This window comes from Punica granatum, chromosome 8 (assembly GCF_007655135.1).
Source record: "Punica granatum isolate Tunisia-2019 chromosome 8, ASM765513v2, whole genome shotgun sequence".
NCBI lineage: Eukaryota > Viridiplantae > Streptophyta > Magnoliopsida > Myrtales > Lythraceae > Punica > Punica granatum.
Window position 1 is genome coordinate 8,042,292 of NC_045134.1, and position 15,213 is coordinate 8,057,504.

At 37.7% G+C, this 15,213-nt stretch overlaps 2 protein-coding genes across 2 annotated transcripts; one reads left to right on the top strand and one right to left on the bottom strand.

Annotated features, from left to right (window-relative positions):
• Positions 1–4,281: 4,281 nt before the first annotated feature.
• Positions 4,282–7,574, top strand: LOC116188392 (adenine phosphoribosyltransferase 5-like). The gene is made up of 7 exons (XM_031517718.1): positions 4,282–4,673; positions 4,790–4,900; positions 5,313–5,405; positions 6,573–6,722; positions 6,807–6,865; positions 7,018–7,090; positions 7,238–7,574. Exons 1-6 carry the CDS (start codon positions 4,583–4,585, stop codon positions 7,087–7,089), a joined length of 576 nt encoding a protein of 191 aa, XP_031373578.1. The 5' UTR covers positions 4,282–4,582; the 3' UTR covers position 7,090; positions 7,238–7,574.
• Positions 7,575–8,890: 1,316 nt separating this feature from the next.
• Positions 8,891–9,761, bottom strand: LOC116188394 (14 kDa proline-rich protein DC2.15-like). Its single transcript, XM_031517719.1, has one exon. It carries the CDS (start codon positions 9,674–9,676, stop codon positions 9,299–9,301), a length of 378 nt encoding a protein of 125 aa, XP_031373579.1. The 5' UTR covers positions 9,677–9,761; the 3' UTR covers positions 8,891–9,298.
• Positions 9,762–15,213: the final 5,452 nt, after the last annotated feature.

Below are 15,213 nucleotides of genomic sequence, written 5' to 3' on the forward strand. Positions count from 1 at the left end.
TTGCTATGCAATAACATTACATGTGGCGTCTCATGTGTCAATTCAGCCTTTAAAAGGCACAAAAATTGGAACCAACATGTGACATCACTTCAATATTGAATAAGGATATTAAATTTTTGAATGGAATGGTCCCATGCGCTTGTCGGATCCGATTGGGGAACCTTACAGGCGAACCACCCAATAATCTCTAATAAGTATGGAAGAACTGATATTAACTTATTTATTATTGTATCCCTCAAAGTTTTTTTTTAATTTATAAATTTTTTTATTTTTTTAAATAGTCAGATGCTAATAATATCTCGTGGTTTCTACCTGGTAGTATTTCATGTAATTTTTTGCTCTATTTCATTTTTTTTGTTGGGTTTTCTAAAATAAATGCATCTTATAAAGCTCATCATTTGGCAAAATTATGGTAGTAATATTTTCGAGTAGCTCATTAGGCTGCCAAGTACTTTTTATAGTTCAGTCCATACTATTGCATTCATCATATATAGTAGGAAAAATTATTGGATGAGTTCGAAATTTTTTAATAATAGTATTGGAAACTCTGAATTAGAAATGTTAGGCATATTTTTATATTTAAAATTTTGTCGTTCCTGTTGTGCTTATTAAATATGACTGTGAATGAATGATTATCCGATTATTTTTCTTCTAAAAAATTGTTGCATATTTAAAACTATATATCGACCTATCTGATGTTATTGTTTTTTGTCTTTTCAAAGTCATCCTCCCCCCAATAAATTTCTCGATCAAGGCTCTTTACTACCAAGATACGCTAACGTGCCCAAAGATATTTCAAAATTAAAATGGGACCACGAATTGGCCACATGGACATTTAAAAATTCCATTGAGTGCCATGTAGACTTTAGAGCTCCATCCGTAAAAGGACAGCTGTCGGTCCTACCACCCCAATTAATTAGACAATTCAGAGTCGCAAATGAAATAAATACAAATAATATAAATAAAAATAATTAATAATAATTAAAAAAAAGGATTACGTTCAAGAAACTGGTAAAGTCCAAGAGCCATAAGACAATTCCATAAACTAGAACGAGGTGGAATATCCTTCGAAAAATTATACATTTGCTCTTTTACGTTTGACTTTTCTATTTTCATTTTTTAAAATATTTTTATTGTTTAGATTTTATACTTTTAATTATTTTTCTGTTTCTGTCCTTTTCTTTTTTCTTAATTCATTTTTCTCAAATATCTTTAATTACTTTTCTATTTTCAACATTTTATCCGATTTTTTATTAGAAAAGATTTTAATTTTGATCCTTAACCTTTTAAAGTTATTTTTTTTATCCTAAATCTTTTATTTTGTTGACCTTTCAAAGATATCTATTAGGAGACCCATGATGATCTCGCTTCTGGAAATTACCATAACCTAGTAGGAGGAGAGCGGAAGTAAGTTGGGAATTGGGAAGAGATAGAGTATAAAAGACAGAGTTAGAAAGAGGAGAGAGAAGAAAGAAGTTTCGGAGAAGTAGATCTCCAACAATGAACTCATATAAGTTCTAGTCTCCTCGATTGTTTACGTTTGTTTAAGAGTAGGACCTTCAATGTTGATCAATCCCTACACTACAGTGGAGGAGAAGAATGATTCACCTTATGGAGATCATACATTCAAAAATTAGTATGCATCTTTGTACTTCAACAAAATATAGGATGTTCTTACATGAATTATTTATGCCATAAAAAAATCAAAGAAGATTCAAGTCTAATTTCAAATTCGTATGTCCTTGTGAATGGTGAAAGGAGTGACCAACAAAAAAGTTGGGGATTTTACTGGAACAACAGCATATAATAGAGATTTTCAGTCCAACATATAGATTTAGAACCAACAGACACATTCCAAATTGACATTAAATCAAGGTTTTATGGAACAAGGCCCCAATTTTAGTATTTAAGAAGAAAGAAAGAGAGAGAGAGAAAGTTGCAGGGAAAGAGTAATTTGCAGTCACTCTTTGAGGAAAGTTGCAAAGGATGAGGCAGTTATAGATGAGGAACGGACCGGCATGGAGCTGAGGCGAAAAATGCAAAGGGGCCAATGCGGCTGATACTAGAGGATGAAGCGCAGGGAGCACTGGAATGGTCGTTATTCTTCTTCATACCTCTTTGTGTCTTGTTGATCCATTAATTACGAGAATGAGTAAATCAGTTGAGGAAAAAGAAAAATTTTATATTCCATATTTCTTTTTAAATTTTAATATTTATTAATTTGCTGATTTTTCCTTGTTCAGATGAGGATGTGGTTTTATATCTCATTTTCGTGGCATCAAATCTTACTCAATTTCAACCAAGTTAACAGTAAACATAACGGAAGGCTAAATATAGAAATTCCGTGAAAGGTGAAGGACAAAAATACAAAAGAAAATGAGAAAAGGATGAAAACAGAAAAGTTACTAAACCTACAGAATCAAAACTATACTTTTCGCAATTTTGTTCAATTTTTGTTAATAGTAAAAGTTTTATTTCTGATACTTCTACCCCTAGAATTATCATAAAATGCCTACACGACATTTTTAAATTTTTTAAAAATTATTACTTTAAGTTCAAAGATAAAACAAAATATATCAAAATAATAAAATAAAAACAGTGAACCTACTCGAGAGAATGAGCAGGAATAAGCGTTTAAATAGTAGGTAATCTTGGTAGGGATAATGGCGGTTTGTGTTAAGAGAATTGGTACTCAAATTTTTGAGTTAAAAAAATAGAAAAATATAGGAAAAATAAAGACGATTGTGGTTCAATAGTCTCGAACCACACGTATGAGCTTGGTAGTGACACACTATGCAAGTACATGGTAAACCTTAATGCAGGAAATGATGTTGCAAGTGTAATCATGGATGGGAGTATAGACATAAGGTGACCTCCCCTAGGGTGGTAGTGCGACTTCGTCCCTTACCGGCTACCACCACCTCTCTCCCTCTCAATTTACCATCCTCAATCGCAAAATATATTTTGATAGATTTTGTTTTATTTTTGGATTTCAAATAATAATTTTTTTTTTATAAATTTCAAAATATTGTGTGGGCATTTTTATGAGAATTTGAGGAGTAAAAGTATAAGAAAAAAATATTTAATATTAAGAAAAAATTGAATTAAAAAAATAATTAGGATAAAAGAATAATTTTAAAAGGTTAAGGATTAAATTTAAAATTTTTCTAATAAAAAATCTGATAAAATGACCAAAATAGAAAAGTAATGATGAAATAAAAAACATAAAAATGACGAAAACAGAAAATTATTCAAATGTATAGTATTTAAACGATAAAAAATTTAGAAAAAAACACTAAAATAGAAAGGCATTGAAATCTAGAGGATCAAATTTATAATTTTCCCAATATCCTTAGATGATTCCCAGATTTAAAGCCTTGTGTCAATAGAATCAAATTATAAATTTTGTGCAAGTTGTAGGAGCAAATCTATCCATATCAGTCCGTCCAAAATAACAAAAGATAAAGAGAATTTTCTATTTATATAATACTGACGATATTTTTTTTTAGTATGAAAGAACTCATGCATTTAATATACAAAAATAAAATTTTAAATAAAAGGGTACATATAATTACACATCTTGATTTTTAAAGTGTCCCTGCACTTGCTCCTTTAATTTCTCGATTATAATTTCTCTATAAAAAAGTGAATTTCCAAACTTTTTATCATTGTCCACACATATACGTCGACACACCGTGCATTAAAAAAATAAAAAGTTTCATGTACATAAAAAATAAATCGTCAACCCTCAATGTGGATGATTATTAAGTACTCGTCATAGATGAACTCTACCATATCCTTACAAAGAGGCTATGCGCGGGCATGCCTATGACTTGACATCTAGATGTCCGCCTATGCGCGTGCGTGCTTATGACTTCATGCAAGAAACATATTCGAACGATATGAACAATCGACTATCATGACGTCGTCAAATCATTTTTCTGACGTGATTTTTCGAACAAAAGGTTGATCCAACAACTATAGAAAGTCGGAGCAATTCCTCAACACGGCAGAAGAGGCTCCCTCGGCCCCTAAATCATAATCGTTTTGGCTGAATCAGTGAGTAAATCATTAATCATTGTATATTATAGGATTTTGGAAAGTGGTGAGGGAAGAGAGGACAATGGAGGAGAAGGTCAGTGAGGGTTGAACGCCGGCCGCGGTGGGCATGCACGCGCCGGGGGTAGGGCGTGGGGTGGGGGGGTTTGAAGTGGCCGTCCTGTCTTCCTCCATAGTGCTTTGTTTTGGCCAACATAAATAAACAAACAATATCTTCCTCTGACAATGAACCCAGCAAAAGATTTGATTGAGCCCTCCCCCTCTCGCCCTCTCCCTCTCCACCCTTAGTAGGGATTAGTAGGCTGTAGCAGTAGTATTTAGCCATGTATATATAGTAAGGGAATTTTTATGAGGGAGAAATCCAAAAAATATAAAAAAAAATCAATAAAAACCTCCATTAAAGCAGCTCTCCCTTTCTTCCTCACTCTCAGACACGACCCCCAACTCAACTCATCACATAGCCAGAGCTTCTTCTTCTTCTTCTTCTTCTTCCTCTAGAGAGAGAAAGAGAGAGAGGTGTAGAATGTTTGCAGCGGAGAATGGGCTAAAAGGGGACCCGAGGCTCGAAGCCATCTCTCGGGCCATCCGGGTCGTCCCTCACTTCCCCAAACCAGGTTCTTGTTCTGTGCTCTGCTCTTGTGCCAGGCATTTCTTCGAGCTCCTCTGCTGTTCAACCTCAAAGCTTTTTTGTTTGTTTGTTTGTTTGTTTTTTTTTTTTGTGGGGTTGAAGGCATAATGTTCCAAGACATCACGACGCTGTTGCTGGACCACAAGGCGTTCAAGGACACGGTGGAGATCTTCGTGGATCGGTACCGGGACATGGACATCTCTGTTGTCGCCGGTCTGCATGATTTTCTTTATTGACTAGTGTTTCTTTCTGCAGCTTAATTCCTATGTTTGTGCTGATTTGTTGGGCTTAACGGGCACTTCTTGATTTTTTTTCTCCTTTCTATTTTTGGGTGGAAAAATGGGGCTCTTCCGGAAAACCATGGTCAACTCCCCCTTCTGACACGAGTCAAAGCAATTGTCTCCATCTGTTCCTTATTTTATACGACCCCCGATAGTTAATCCTGTCAGACTAATTACCTTATAAACCCATTTTAATAATTCAAAGCCCACAGATAAGATACCGACTCTTTGATCCTTAAAGCTCCGTACTTTCCATGGCCAGACATAAAATTTCCAGTTCAATCACTGGAATGAAGTGTGACAAGAGATGGGTTCAATTGGTATTCCTTTTTTTTTTTTTCCAGGGGTTGAAGCAAGAGGGTTCATGTTTGGGCCATCGATTGCCTTAGCCATTGGTGCAAAGTTCGTTCCTTTGCGCAAGCCCAGGAAACTGCCAGGTGAAAGATTCAGTCTTGCTTAATTGCATCTTCAATTTTATTTATTTTTAATGGAGAAAGAATTGAATGTCGGTGGTTGGTAATTTCTCGGAATCATAATTGCATTAGAGATGATCTGCATGCATCTTCAACTGCTTACTTTCACAAGTAAATGCAGTAAATGCTGCCCGAAGCTTTGCAAAGATGCCTCCCTGCTATTAGTTAATGCCACCGCTGCTGCTGTCTTAATGTTGGGAAATGTCTGCCTGAACATCTTTAGTTATAGGTTTCACAGTCACAGGACAAAATCTTCCTGCTTCCTTATTGATGGCTAAGGAGTAGGTTGATTCAGTGTTCTTTTGTGGATGTTTCTTTGAGTAATAATGTACCCGCTGAAGTGAATACAGTATTCCATGAATTTGAAAGATGTCATCAAGTCTCTTAACTGGGGAAGAGTTCCTCTGCGCTGGATTGTTTGGTACAGCTGGTTCTGTCTTGTTATATTTCTGTCTTTATTTATGATAGCAGATTCCTGATAGGATTACACCATTAGCACCGATACCGGACTGCAAAGGAGCTAAATCCCGCAAAATGAACAGCCATTCTGGCATAAGTAGTGCATTGGTGTGTTACATTCTACTACTAATTTCTGTCAATAAATTTGTGAGACAACGTCAACTGTACCAACTCTCAAACTGCAGAGGAGTGAAATCCGTCAAATGAATGGTCATTCTGCCACTGTTTTTTCTAAGAGTAAGTTGGACAACAACCAGTAAACCCCGGAAACTTTGCAATTTTGAATCAAAATATTAAGTTATATTCTTGTCAGAGAAATCTGTGGGGTGTTGGAGAGAACAATCAACTGTTGTCCATACCTCTGTACATGGGTAGCATTGTAAGGACTGTCACTTGTGAGAGAACTTATTCTGGCTGTGAACTGTACTTGAGACACGAGGAGCCCAGTCCAGATTGCATCATCAAGAAATGTGTCTTCAATCTCATATTTTGTGATTTGCAATGTATAATTGTCGTGATGATAAAGTCAAAATTTTCAACGAAAGCTTTGTAGCTTTTGGAGAGTCAGGGAGTGTCCATATAAGCGCCTATGTGCATCTTCATGTCCTATTATCTAGCTGTTGTCTTGAGTGTCGGACACTTACGACAGAGTCGTGTTTGTTAATTTTTCAGGTGAAGTGTTCTCTGAAGAGTACGTGTTGGAATATGGAACGGATTGTCTACAAATGCATGTGGGTGCTGTTCAGGCTGGGGAACGTGCGATTGTGATCGATGATTTGGTAGCTACTGGTGGCACTTTGTCTGCAGCAATTAAACTTCTGGGTAAGTTCCTTTATTAGGTACCCCCTCGCTCTGCCCTGTTTCTTTACTTTTCCATTTTCTGATCAGAAACTGTGAACTTCGCAGAACGTGCTGGTGCAGAGGTGGTTGAATGCGGTTGTGTCATCGGGTTGCCTGAGGTCAAGGTAATGCTCGATTCTACAAACCGCTATTAAATGTGGATCCGAACTAAGCTAGTTGATTGTGGTCGAACACTTGCTAGTTGTGATCAAACAGATCTTGATTGAGTTTTTGGTGTCAATGTGCCTTATATTTGATGTGGCCGCAAATGCATCAGGGTCAGCGCAGGCTTGATGGAAAGCCACTTTACATTCTTGTGGAACCCCGGGACATCGATGACTGTTGTTGAGGTAATTGAGTATCTCCTCAGCTGTAGCATTGAATGCTGTACAATTCGAAATGGATTTTCAGTTGATGGTGGTCCATTATTTATCTGCATGACCATGTCTTCGAAATTCATCCCGAGTCTTTACATATAGATCTACTGCTTCTCGCAGAGCATGTGAGGAGGTCGGAAATGCTCGGGCAGACTTCGGAGAAAGACATGATGCTCGGGCAGAGCGTGGTGGAAAGTTCTGCAGGGTCTCGGGGTAAAGATCTTTGTAATGTTGTGTCATCTGATTACCTTTTTCCTTTCATGTAGGATGATGTTTGTTCGGTGTAACATTAATTGTAGTCTCAAGCAAAGACATCGCAGCAAGAGATGCCGTTAGGAATTTTAGTCGATTCTTCTCTAGATAAGAAATTGCTCTTTCATTTCGCGACGATTCATCAGAAATCTTAATTTGATAAAATCTATTCCCTGGAGCAATCGGTAGATTGAATTGAAACTGATGAGTATCTTAGTTCGCCCTCGGTTTAGACTCTACATGAGTTGCGTGTTGTGGCCGTGGCCGTATAATGCGATGATGGGCATCATGAGAAGGAAGTTGCAGCACTTGAGTCTATCAATTTGGGCCGGTTTCTCCCCGCATTTCGGGCTTTGTGCCTCTTGGAAACATTGATGCATAAGATAACGGATTTTAACTAGAAAAAGATTTGATCTCGAGATTTTTAACCCTCATAAGTATGGGTCTCTGAATTCATCAAGTTAGAAGAATCTCGAAGCGCCAATCGGTGTATGCGGTTGTTTCTGGACTCAAAATCTGGATGAATTGAAGAAGGAACGGCCATATTTGATTAGGAGCTTTTCTAGCACTTCATGGAACACTCATCTTGGCTGGCCTTGTATCGGGCTTGGCTGCCCAATGATTTGGATAGTACATTGAAACAGGCCTACGCACACCTCCAAGTGGTATGATTTGAGATATGAACGAATGATATCATTGATGCAATCAGTCAATCACATTGTGAACCGTAGAACGTGTGCAGCCTTCGTCGCCCACAAGCCCGCCTATGACATTGTTGGAGGCTGGCCTCCATGGTGCTAGGCGGGGTGGACTGAACAACCCCAATGGTGGCTGACTGACCAAGCAATCCAGATCGACGAGTTCATTGCTACCACCAGCCACCAGGAAGGTCGCGGAACCCCCAGTGCTCGTTGGGTCGGATGGCTGCAGGGCCATCAACAAAGAGGGAGAGCCGGGAGAGAGAGATCTCGTTGCCTAGTAACCCTTTCTTTTTTTCCTATATGACCACGATATATTAATATGTGCTCAGCATATTGACCGATGTTATTTTGTATTTAAATTAGACAGTCTTTCCACATGGGCTCATAATGTGCTTGGAGTTTTATTTTATTTATTTATTTATTTTGTGTATTCTCAAGTCTTAAGGCGACCCGTGACCCTAGCGGGTATCCATCCGTACGTAGTCCTTTTCCATAGAACAAAAAAGGTGGCTCGATTTCGACAAAATGCTCAAGACAGAGCTTGTATGTATATGGAGCATCCATGTGTCCTTTATCCACATATATATACACATCCACATGCATCTATCTTTTTTATTTTGTGTTTCGCCAAGAGTGACGTGCCTGTAGATATATTTCATACATCAACAGGTTAAATTTGGGTAAATAGGAAATCATCTGGTCTCTTAGTTGGACTATTAATTGGATTTTATGTTGATCGGTTCTGAGGATTGACGGACGGTCCGAGTAAGGGACTACAGAATTTACTTAACTGTGGATGAATTATTAGGAGATCCGAATAGTAATTAATTGACAACAATAATATATATGTCTAGTAAGGGGGAAAAAAATAAAAATAAAAATACAGCCTCATCAGAAGGTTGTACCAAAGGCATTATTGCCCAAAACAATAGTAGTCAATAAGTAACACAGCAACAATTACACATTTTGGCCCATCACACAATATTGAAGGTAAAAAAAATAATAATAACCAAATATACTTGCACCTGCAACTGAGTTTTAACTTGCAACACGACCTCGGCATGCTAGAATAAGGAGTAACGAACGAACACAACGCCAGCCTAAAAATCTCGCACATTTATTAAGCCCTAAAATGAGTAACCGATGACATATATCAATAAGAACAAACTTTCAGATTATACCTTTGAGGAATTCAATGATTTGGTTTGATATATGTTTGGTCGACATATCATGCACACTGGAAGCCGGGAGGAACAGTCTTCTGGCAAGCGCTGAGCAACAAGGAGAGGGCGACCGGCACGTTGAGGTTGATCCCTAGCACATTGGCCTTGATGGCTGTGCATAGGCAGAGGGCGGCCTCGAGGTCGGCCAGACCTTTGAGGAGGGTGCAGCAAGGGGTGGTGGGTGGTGTCCCGACAACGATGTTGACCAGGCCAAGGATGTCGGCGCAGACCCCGAGCTTGAGGGTGTCCCTAGGGCAGGAGGGCTGGGGGGAGGGGCAGGGCTTCGGCTTTGGGGGCTTGCAGGTGGAGCAGGCATTGGTGGATACTGTTGCGAGGAGGAGGAGGGCGAGGAGGAGGAGGGCCCGGGAAGAGGAGGAAGCCATGGGAATGGAATATCAAAGCAAGCTATGTACTGTAGGGAGGAGGGAATTTGATGATAGTATGTTTATATGTAGTGCAAGGAAGTGAGGGCCTAGAGGTGGTTTTAAAGGGCGTATTTGGGGCGCATTGCACCGGGTGCACGGACACGATCGTTAAATAATATCGGATCTGTCGGCTGTGTAATTAGTCCTCGGGAACTCTTGTGTTTTTTGAGATTTTTAGTTCACTGAATTTCGAATAAGAAGACATTTTTCTTGTAAACTACAAATTAATCTCATACCTAGATAATTCCTGCTGTACTATACGAATAATGTCCTATTAACGAATAGTGATTACACAGAGAAATGTGATGTAAAAAATAGCACGTTGTGGACATGAGATCTCATTACATTCTAAATTCATTGAAATTTCGGCTGTAAGGAGAGACCTACAGACCTGGAGGGTGATGTGAGAAGGTGAAAGTCATGAAGAGGGCACAATCAGAATTCTATCAATGAGAATCGAACCAAAAATCTCTTACAGTTCACGGTGGAGGATTGATGTTACTGTCCTATATAACCACATTTCTTTAAATTTTATCTAATATAAATAAGCTAGGCATGAAGGGTAATATATATACAATATATTATGTGCGTAACTCTATGTTAATACTGATTTGCTATCTTCAACAGTGTGGCCACCAACAAGGGTGCATGCGTATAGAGTCATAGATGGTTATGGCATTGTTTGATTTCAGACACTATGAGCCGACCGGCGACCATAACAAATATATATATACATATATAAAAGCTAGAGCAAAGCATCAGATGATGCCACGTAGGATAAGCCTACGCTCTAATTGAGTGGCTCTTCGAGTCTTAACCTATCAAATTTTAACAAATGACACAATATTATGGAGTTACGTCATTGATGAAATCCTAAAAGTCTCTTCACTTGCAAAAGTCAAAAAATTATTATTTGACGAAATTTTAAAAAGTTCTAATTTATATGAAAGTCCAAAAATTTACTACTCTCAGAAGTCCAAAAGTTTCCAACTCAAAGACATCTCAAAATCTTATATAGTGAACGTGTATCTTTTTTACTGCTGATGAAAATTATTTTCTCTTTGAATTTTCATAATTGGAGACCTATTACTGTTAGATTGCCTCATGATACTATTGATTTACTATTGTATTATTATGTACAAGCGTGCCGCAATTTAAAATTTATATATAATGTTCAATTAGTTACTAAATAAACATATAAATTTTATATGTTAGACTGTATATTGGGTAGAGTTCTCACATCAATTATTCTAATTATATTATATTATATATCTCATGTTCCTATTGGTGATAATTGGTTTCGTTATTACAATAGCTCTAGCTCACGCATTCGTCTAGTCTTAATAATAACCTTTCCAGGCCGTTACCTAATCGAACAATGTGGTTTTCAGTTTTTATAAAATTAGCTAGAAAACTCCCGCGTGGTGCTAGGGGTTAATCATTCAATTAGTATTAGACCGAGCGCATATATATTGATTTATGGAATGCTCTATATACAAATGTATAGATCCAATTTGAAAACCGTGTCGTGGAAGATAACAAAAACAAATGAACGTTCCAGTAATCGAGAACGAGAAAATGACCATTCGGCACAAGTGGGATATGACAATACATATACAAGTATATCAAAAATTAAGGAAAAGTATAAGTTGAGATGATTGGACTCATGTTATTTTAAATAAGGCTTTAGGTTTGAGTTTTATCAATTGAGAAAATTCAAGATTACAAGAACTTTATCAATTAGTAGGCAAATCCGACTCTGACTGTGAATTAGTTAGCGGTTATTAGACTTTCGAGTACTAGTGAGTATACACTTAAAAGAAAAGGGAGTATATAAAACACCAAAAAGTAAAAAAAAAAATTTGGCCCATGTAAACGTGGCATGCCACATTACACGAACCGAATTTTCATTTATTCTATAGATTGTCTCGACCCGCGAATGGCTTGAAACCGAAGAGACCATGGGAGGAACAAAAGAAGATACGATAGTACAACTGATAGCCACTGCTGAATTTGTGATTCTCATTGCAGTTCTTACACCACGGTGGAATTACCATGGTTAGGACAAAGGCTCATGGGCAAGATCTCATGGCGTGTGAGGTGGGTGTTGGGAGATTGATAATTGAGTGGAAGAGAGAGAGAGAGAGAGAGAGAGAGAGAGAGAGAGAGAGAGAGAGAGAGAGAGAGAGTAGAGGAGGGGTTGAGATTTGCAGTGGCAAAATCAGTGTGCCCAGTTGGAAGTTTTTGAAAGCTTGTGGAAAAGGGTTTAATGTTTTTTGGTTGCTAGCTGAGGATATTATTTCCCAACTGTGTCTACGCTGTAATTGCATTGGCCAGACAATCACGAGATGCAGTATAGTTAGCATACTATCGTGTCAATGGATAGATCGCATATATCCAGAACCTGTTGAAAGCACTTGGTAAACATGGCAAGTCGATGAATGAACATGTACTAGCATCAACCAATAAGTTGAAAACCTCGCAATCTTATCGGGAAAAAGAAGAAGGAAATGGTGGTTTGCTAGGGTTTTATCTATCTTCAAAGAAATGCTGGTTAGCTAGGGTTTTATCTATCTCCAAATGACAGTTCTGATCATCAGCCGGCCCATTTGCACTTTGCAGTCTGATTTAGATTTGGTTTGGTCACCGGTCTTCTCCTCCTGAGGAGGGTATATGGACCACTATGTTGTTTTGATCTTTGCAAATGGCGCGGAATGTAGTACTCTTACTCCCTGGTAGTAGTAAGTACGTAATGGTCTCGTGTTCGAGTCCCTTACCATTTTAACATTTTATATTGGTTCTCTGTTGTTGAGACAACAGTGGGAGGTTCTGTTAAAAGAGGCATTCGTTATTTGGCCATGCTTTAGATAAAGGAATGCGTAAACTAAAGTAATTCGATTATACCACTATACAAATTAAAACATATGTTTTATACTGGTCTATCCCTGGTTTAAACTCATATCTTGAGAAAATCTCTAATGTTTGGTGTTGGGAAGATGTACTATCCTAGCTATGATCATACATCAAAACCCACATTGCTCATAGGAAAATAATCGGTTGTATATTCACACTTCAGCTTGTGTCGTGTGGTACATGAAACGTTGTCATTTTTAACGTGTCACCTTGCGATTGGTAAATCGATAAGAGCGGATTTAAGAGAACAGGAGGACTGGCCCTTCGAGTTGGTACTAGGTACTGTTCAACTATCATGCATTGCAGGAAAGGTACTATGGGAGAAGTATTCGAAGCAACCTCAAGAATTTCCGCAATTGTATCTAAATTTATTTGATGTGCTTTAGTCACATGTTAATTTCCTTTGCAGTGATTTCGGTAGATTTTGGTTGTATTTTCTCTGTCTCTGTAATGTACTCTCTTGGACATTTCTCCTGCACCCGCTTTTATCATCAATGGACATTCATTAGCAAAAAGAGAGAGGTATTTGAAGGGTTGGTAATTAAAATTTATAGTCTTTCTAGCATGACTTGGAGTCAAAGTAACACGTATTAGTACTTTCAGTTTAAGTGTTTAGTACTTTAGTTCAAGTGTCCAATACTTTTATCGTGATTGGTACAAGTGTTTATTATTTTTACTTTCAGTTTAAGTGTTTAATATTTTAGGTCAAATATCTAGCATTTAGTATAATTCATCACAAGTAATAAAAGTGCAAAATACTTGAATTAAAATATTAAACACTTGAACTGATGAACCAAGTGTGTCATCATGACTCGAAATCGTGTTAGAATTCCAATGAAATGCATAAGCACAAGAGATAAATAACTAATAAAGGGGCACATGTAGTCTCACTAAGTATCGAACATGTGATTTCTAGGTCAACAGGCGATGGCAAACGCTACTGCACTACACTCTCTTTGGATGATTTTGCCTATTTCACTTATAAGTAAAGTTTCGGATTCGAGTTTTGTGAATAAAAAAAATCTATAATTGAAAATGTTTTACTCCTTAACTGGCTAATTGTGCTTGAACTAGTTCAATAGATTTCCTAATAACATGTGATGCACACCTTAAAAATATTAAGATGAAGTCTCAGTAACTCAGAGGCAAGTGTAAGGTAGATCGGGGCAAGTTGCATTGGGACTCGTGAAGCATCTATGGCAAGCTAGAACATGGCTCTCCAGCTAATCGAGATAATTTGATGACCCCATGCCACGGCCACTCTCTTATCTTCTTGTATGTCTTTCATTAATCAATCATGTTCTGGTAATTTCAAAATGAAGCTGTTGGTCTTGCTAGTGTCTTTCGACACACTACGTGACCTCATACTTGGTGGCTTCCTAGTCCTCGGTGAACCGAGGTTCGCTTTGGTGTCTGCTGCAGCATGTCAAGTCACCTTGTACAGCTTTGGCTACAATTGCACCAGCTTATCTTTTGTACAGTTTGCACGGTTCGGGCATATTGTGTCCAGATCATGTGTATGTGTGAGTTAATATCTGCAAGATGAATGAGTCAGGTTTACTCCAACACCATGTTAAATTACCGAAAGACTGCACATACATCCCAATAGACATCTTGAGCAGAGACGTTATCAACCATCTATTAATTATCCCGTCTATATCTATGTTTGTCAATGCAAATATATATATATATATATATATATATATAGATATTCGAATAAAGTTTGTAGTTATCTAAAACTTTACACTTCAAATCCGATTTGATACAACTATCTTTAACAAGTCTATATATTTAGTCGGGTTCGTCCCGATTCATTCTTTTTTTCCGGTCACTGTACTCTTTTTTATGGTGGGATAGGAATAAGATCGCCATGTATATTTACTGATCAATCTTCCAAGATTTTTTTGTTAGCCTACCTCAATTAATGATGAAATCTCCATCACTTTCGCCAACAAAAAAAATTATTTTGTGCACTCGATTTAATCCGTGAGCATAACACAACTCAAATGCTCTGGCAAAACAACACACAAAGAAGTGATTGATTACAACTTGGGTATACGGATATGTTCACATATGGTCGACCTTGCAAACAAGATATAATTTTATTTTTCCCCATTAATATTTTTTTGGCAATTATTGGAAGCAATTTGAGGCCCAATACGCGTTAGCATTCACACGGGGCAGAATATTTTCACTTGTCGGGTATTCAGAGCCATTACTTCGGTCATTGTCCGCGGACGGTGATTGATCGATCGTCTCCTCTACTTTCTTCTTCTTATTACTTTCATAAACATATGCTCGAAGATATACGAAAATTCTATGGTGCCATTACGCCCTACTTTCGGATTGGGGAAGCAGGGCCCCTGCTAAATACGGGATCCAATCCAACGGTGCTAAGTCGACGACAAGATTCCCTGGAACCATATAAGCTCCCGACGAGATGAGGAGGAGTAACATTCTTGTCCTCTCTTGATTTCTTTTTTCCTCTAGGTAGCTACTCTGCAGGAGAAATTTATCCTAGGAATATCGACTTAGAGGTATCTCATAGTGGGCATCAAAATGTGTTTCGTGATAACCGTATG

Excerpts from the sequence above, each read along its gene's own strand:
- LOC116188392 (XM_031517718.1), top strand. The coding sequence starts at position 4,583 with ATGTTTGCAGCGGAGAATGGGCTAAAAGGGGACCCGAGGCTCGAAGCC. Across the intron at positions 4,674-4,789 it reads CCCTCACTTCCCCAAACCAG|GCATAATGTTCCAAGACATC; the intron begins GTTCTTGTTCTG and ends GTGGGGTTGAAG. Across the intron at positions 5,406-6,572 it reads CAAGCCCAGGAAACTGCCAG|GTGAAGTGTTCTCTGAAGAG; the intron begins GTGAAAGATTCA and ends TTAATTTTTCAG.
- LOC116188394 (XM_031517719.1), bottom strand. The coding sequence starts at position 9,676 with ATGGCTTCCTCCTCTTCCCGGGCCCTCCTCCTCCTCGCCCTCCTCCTC.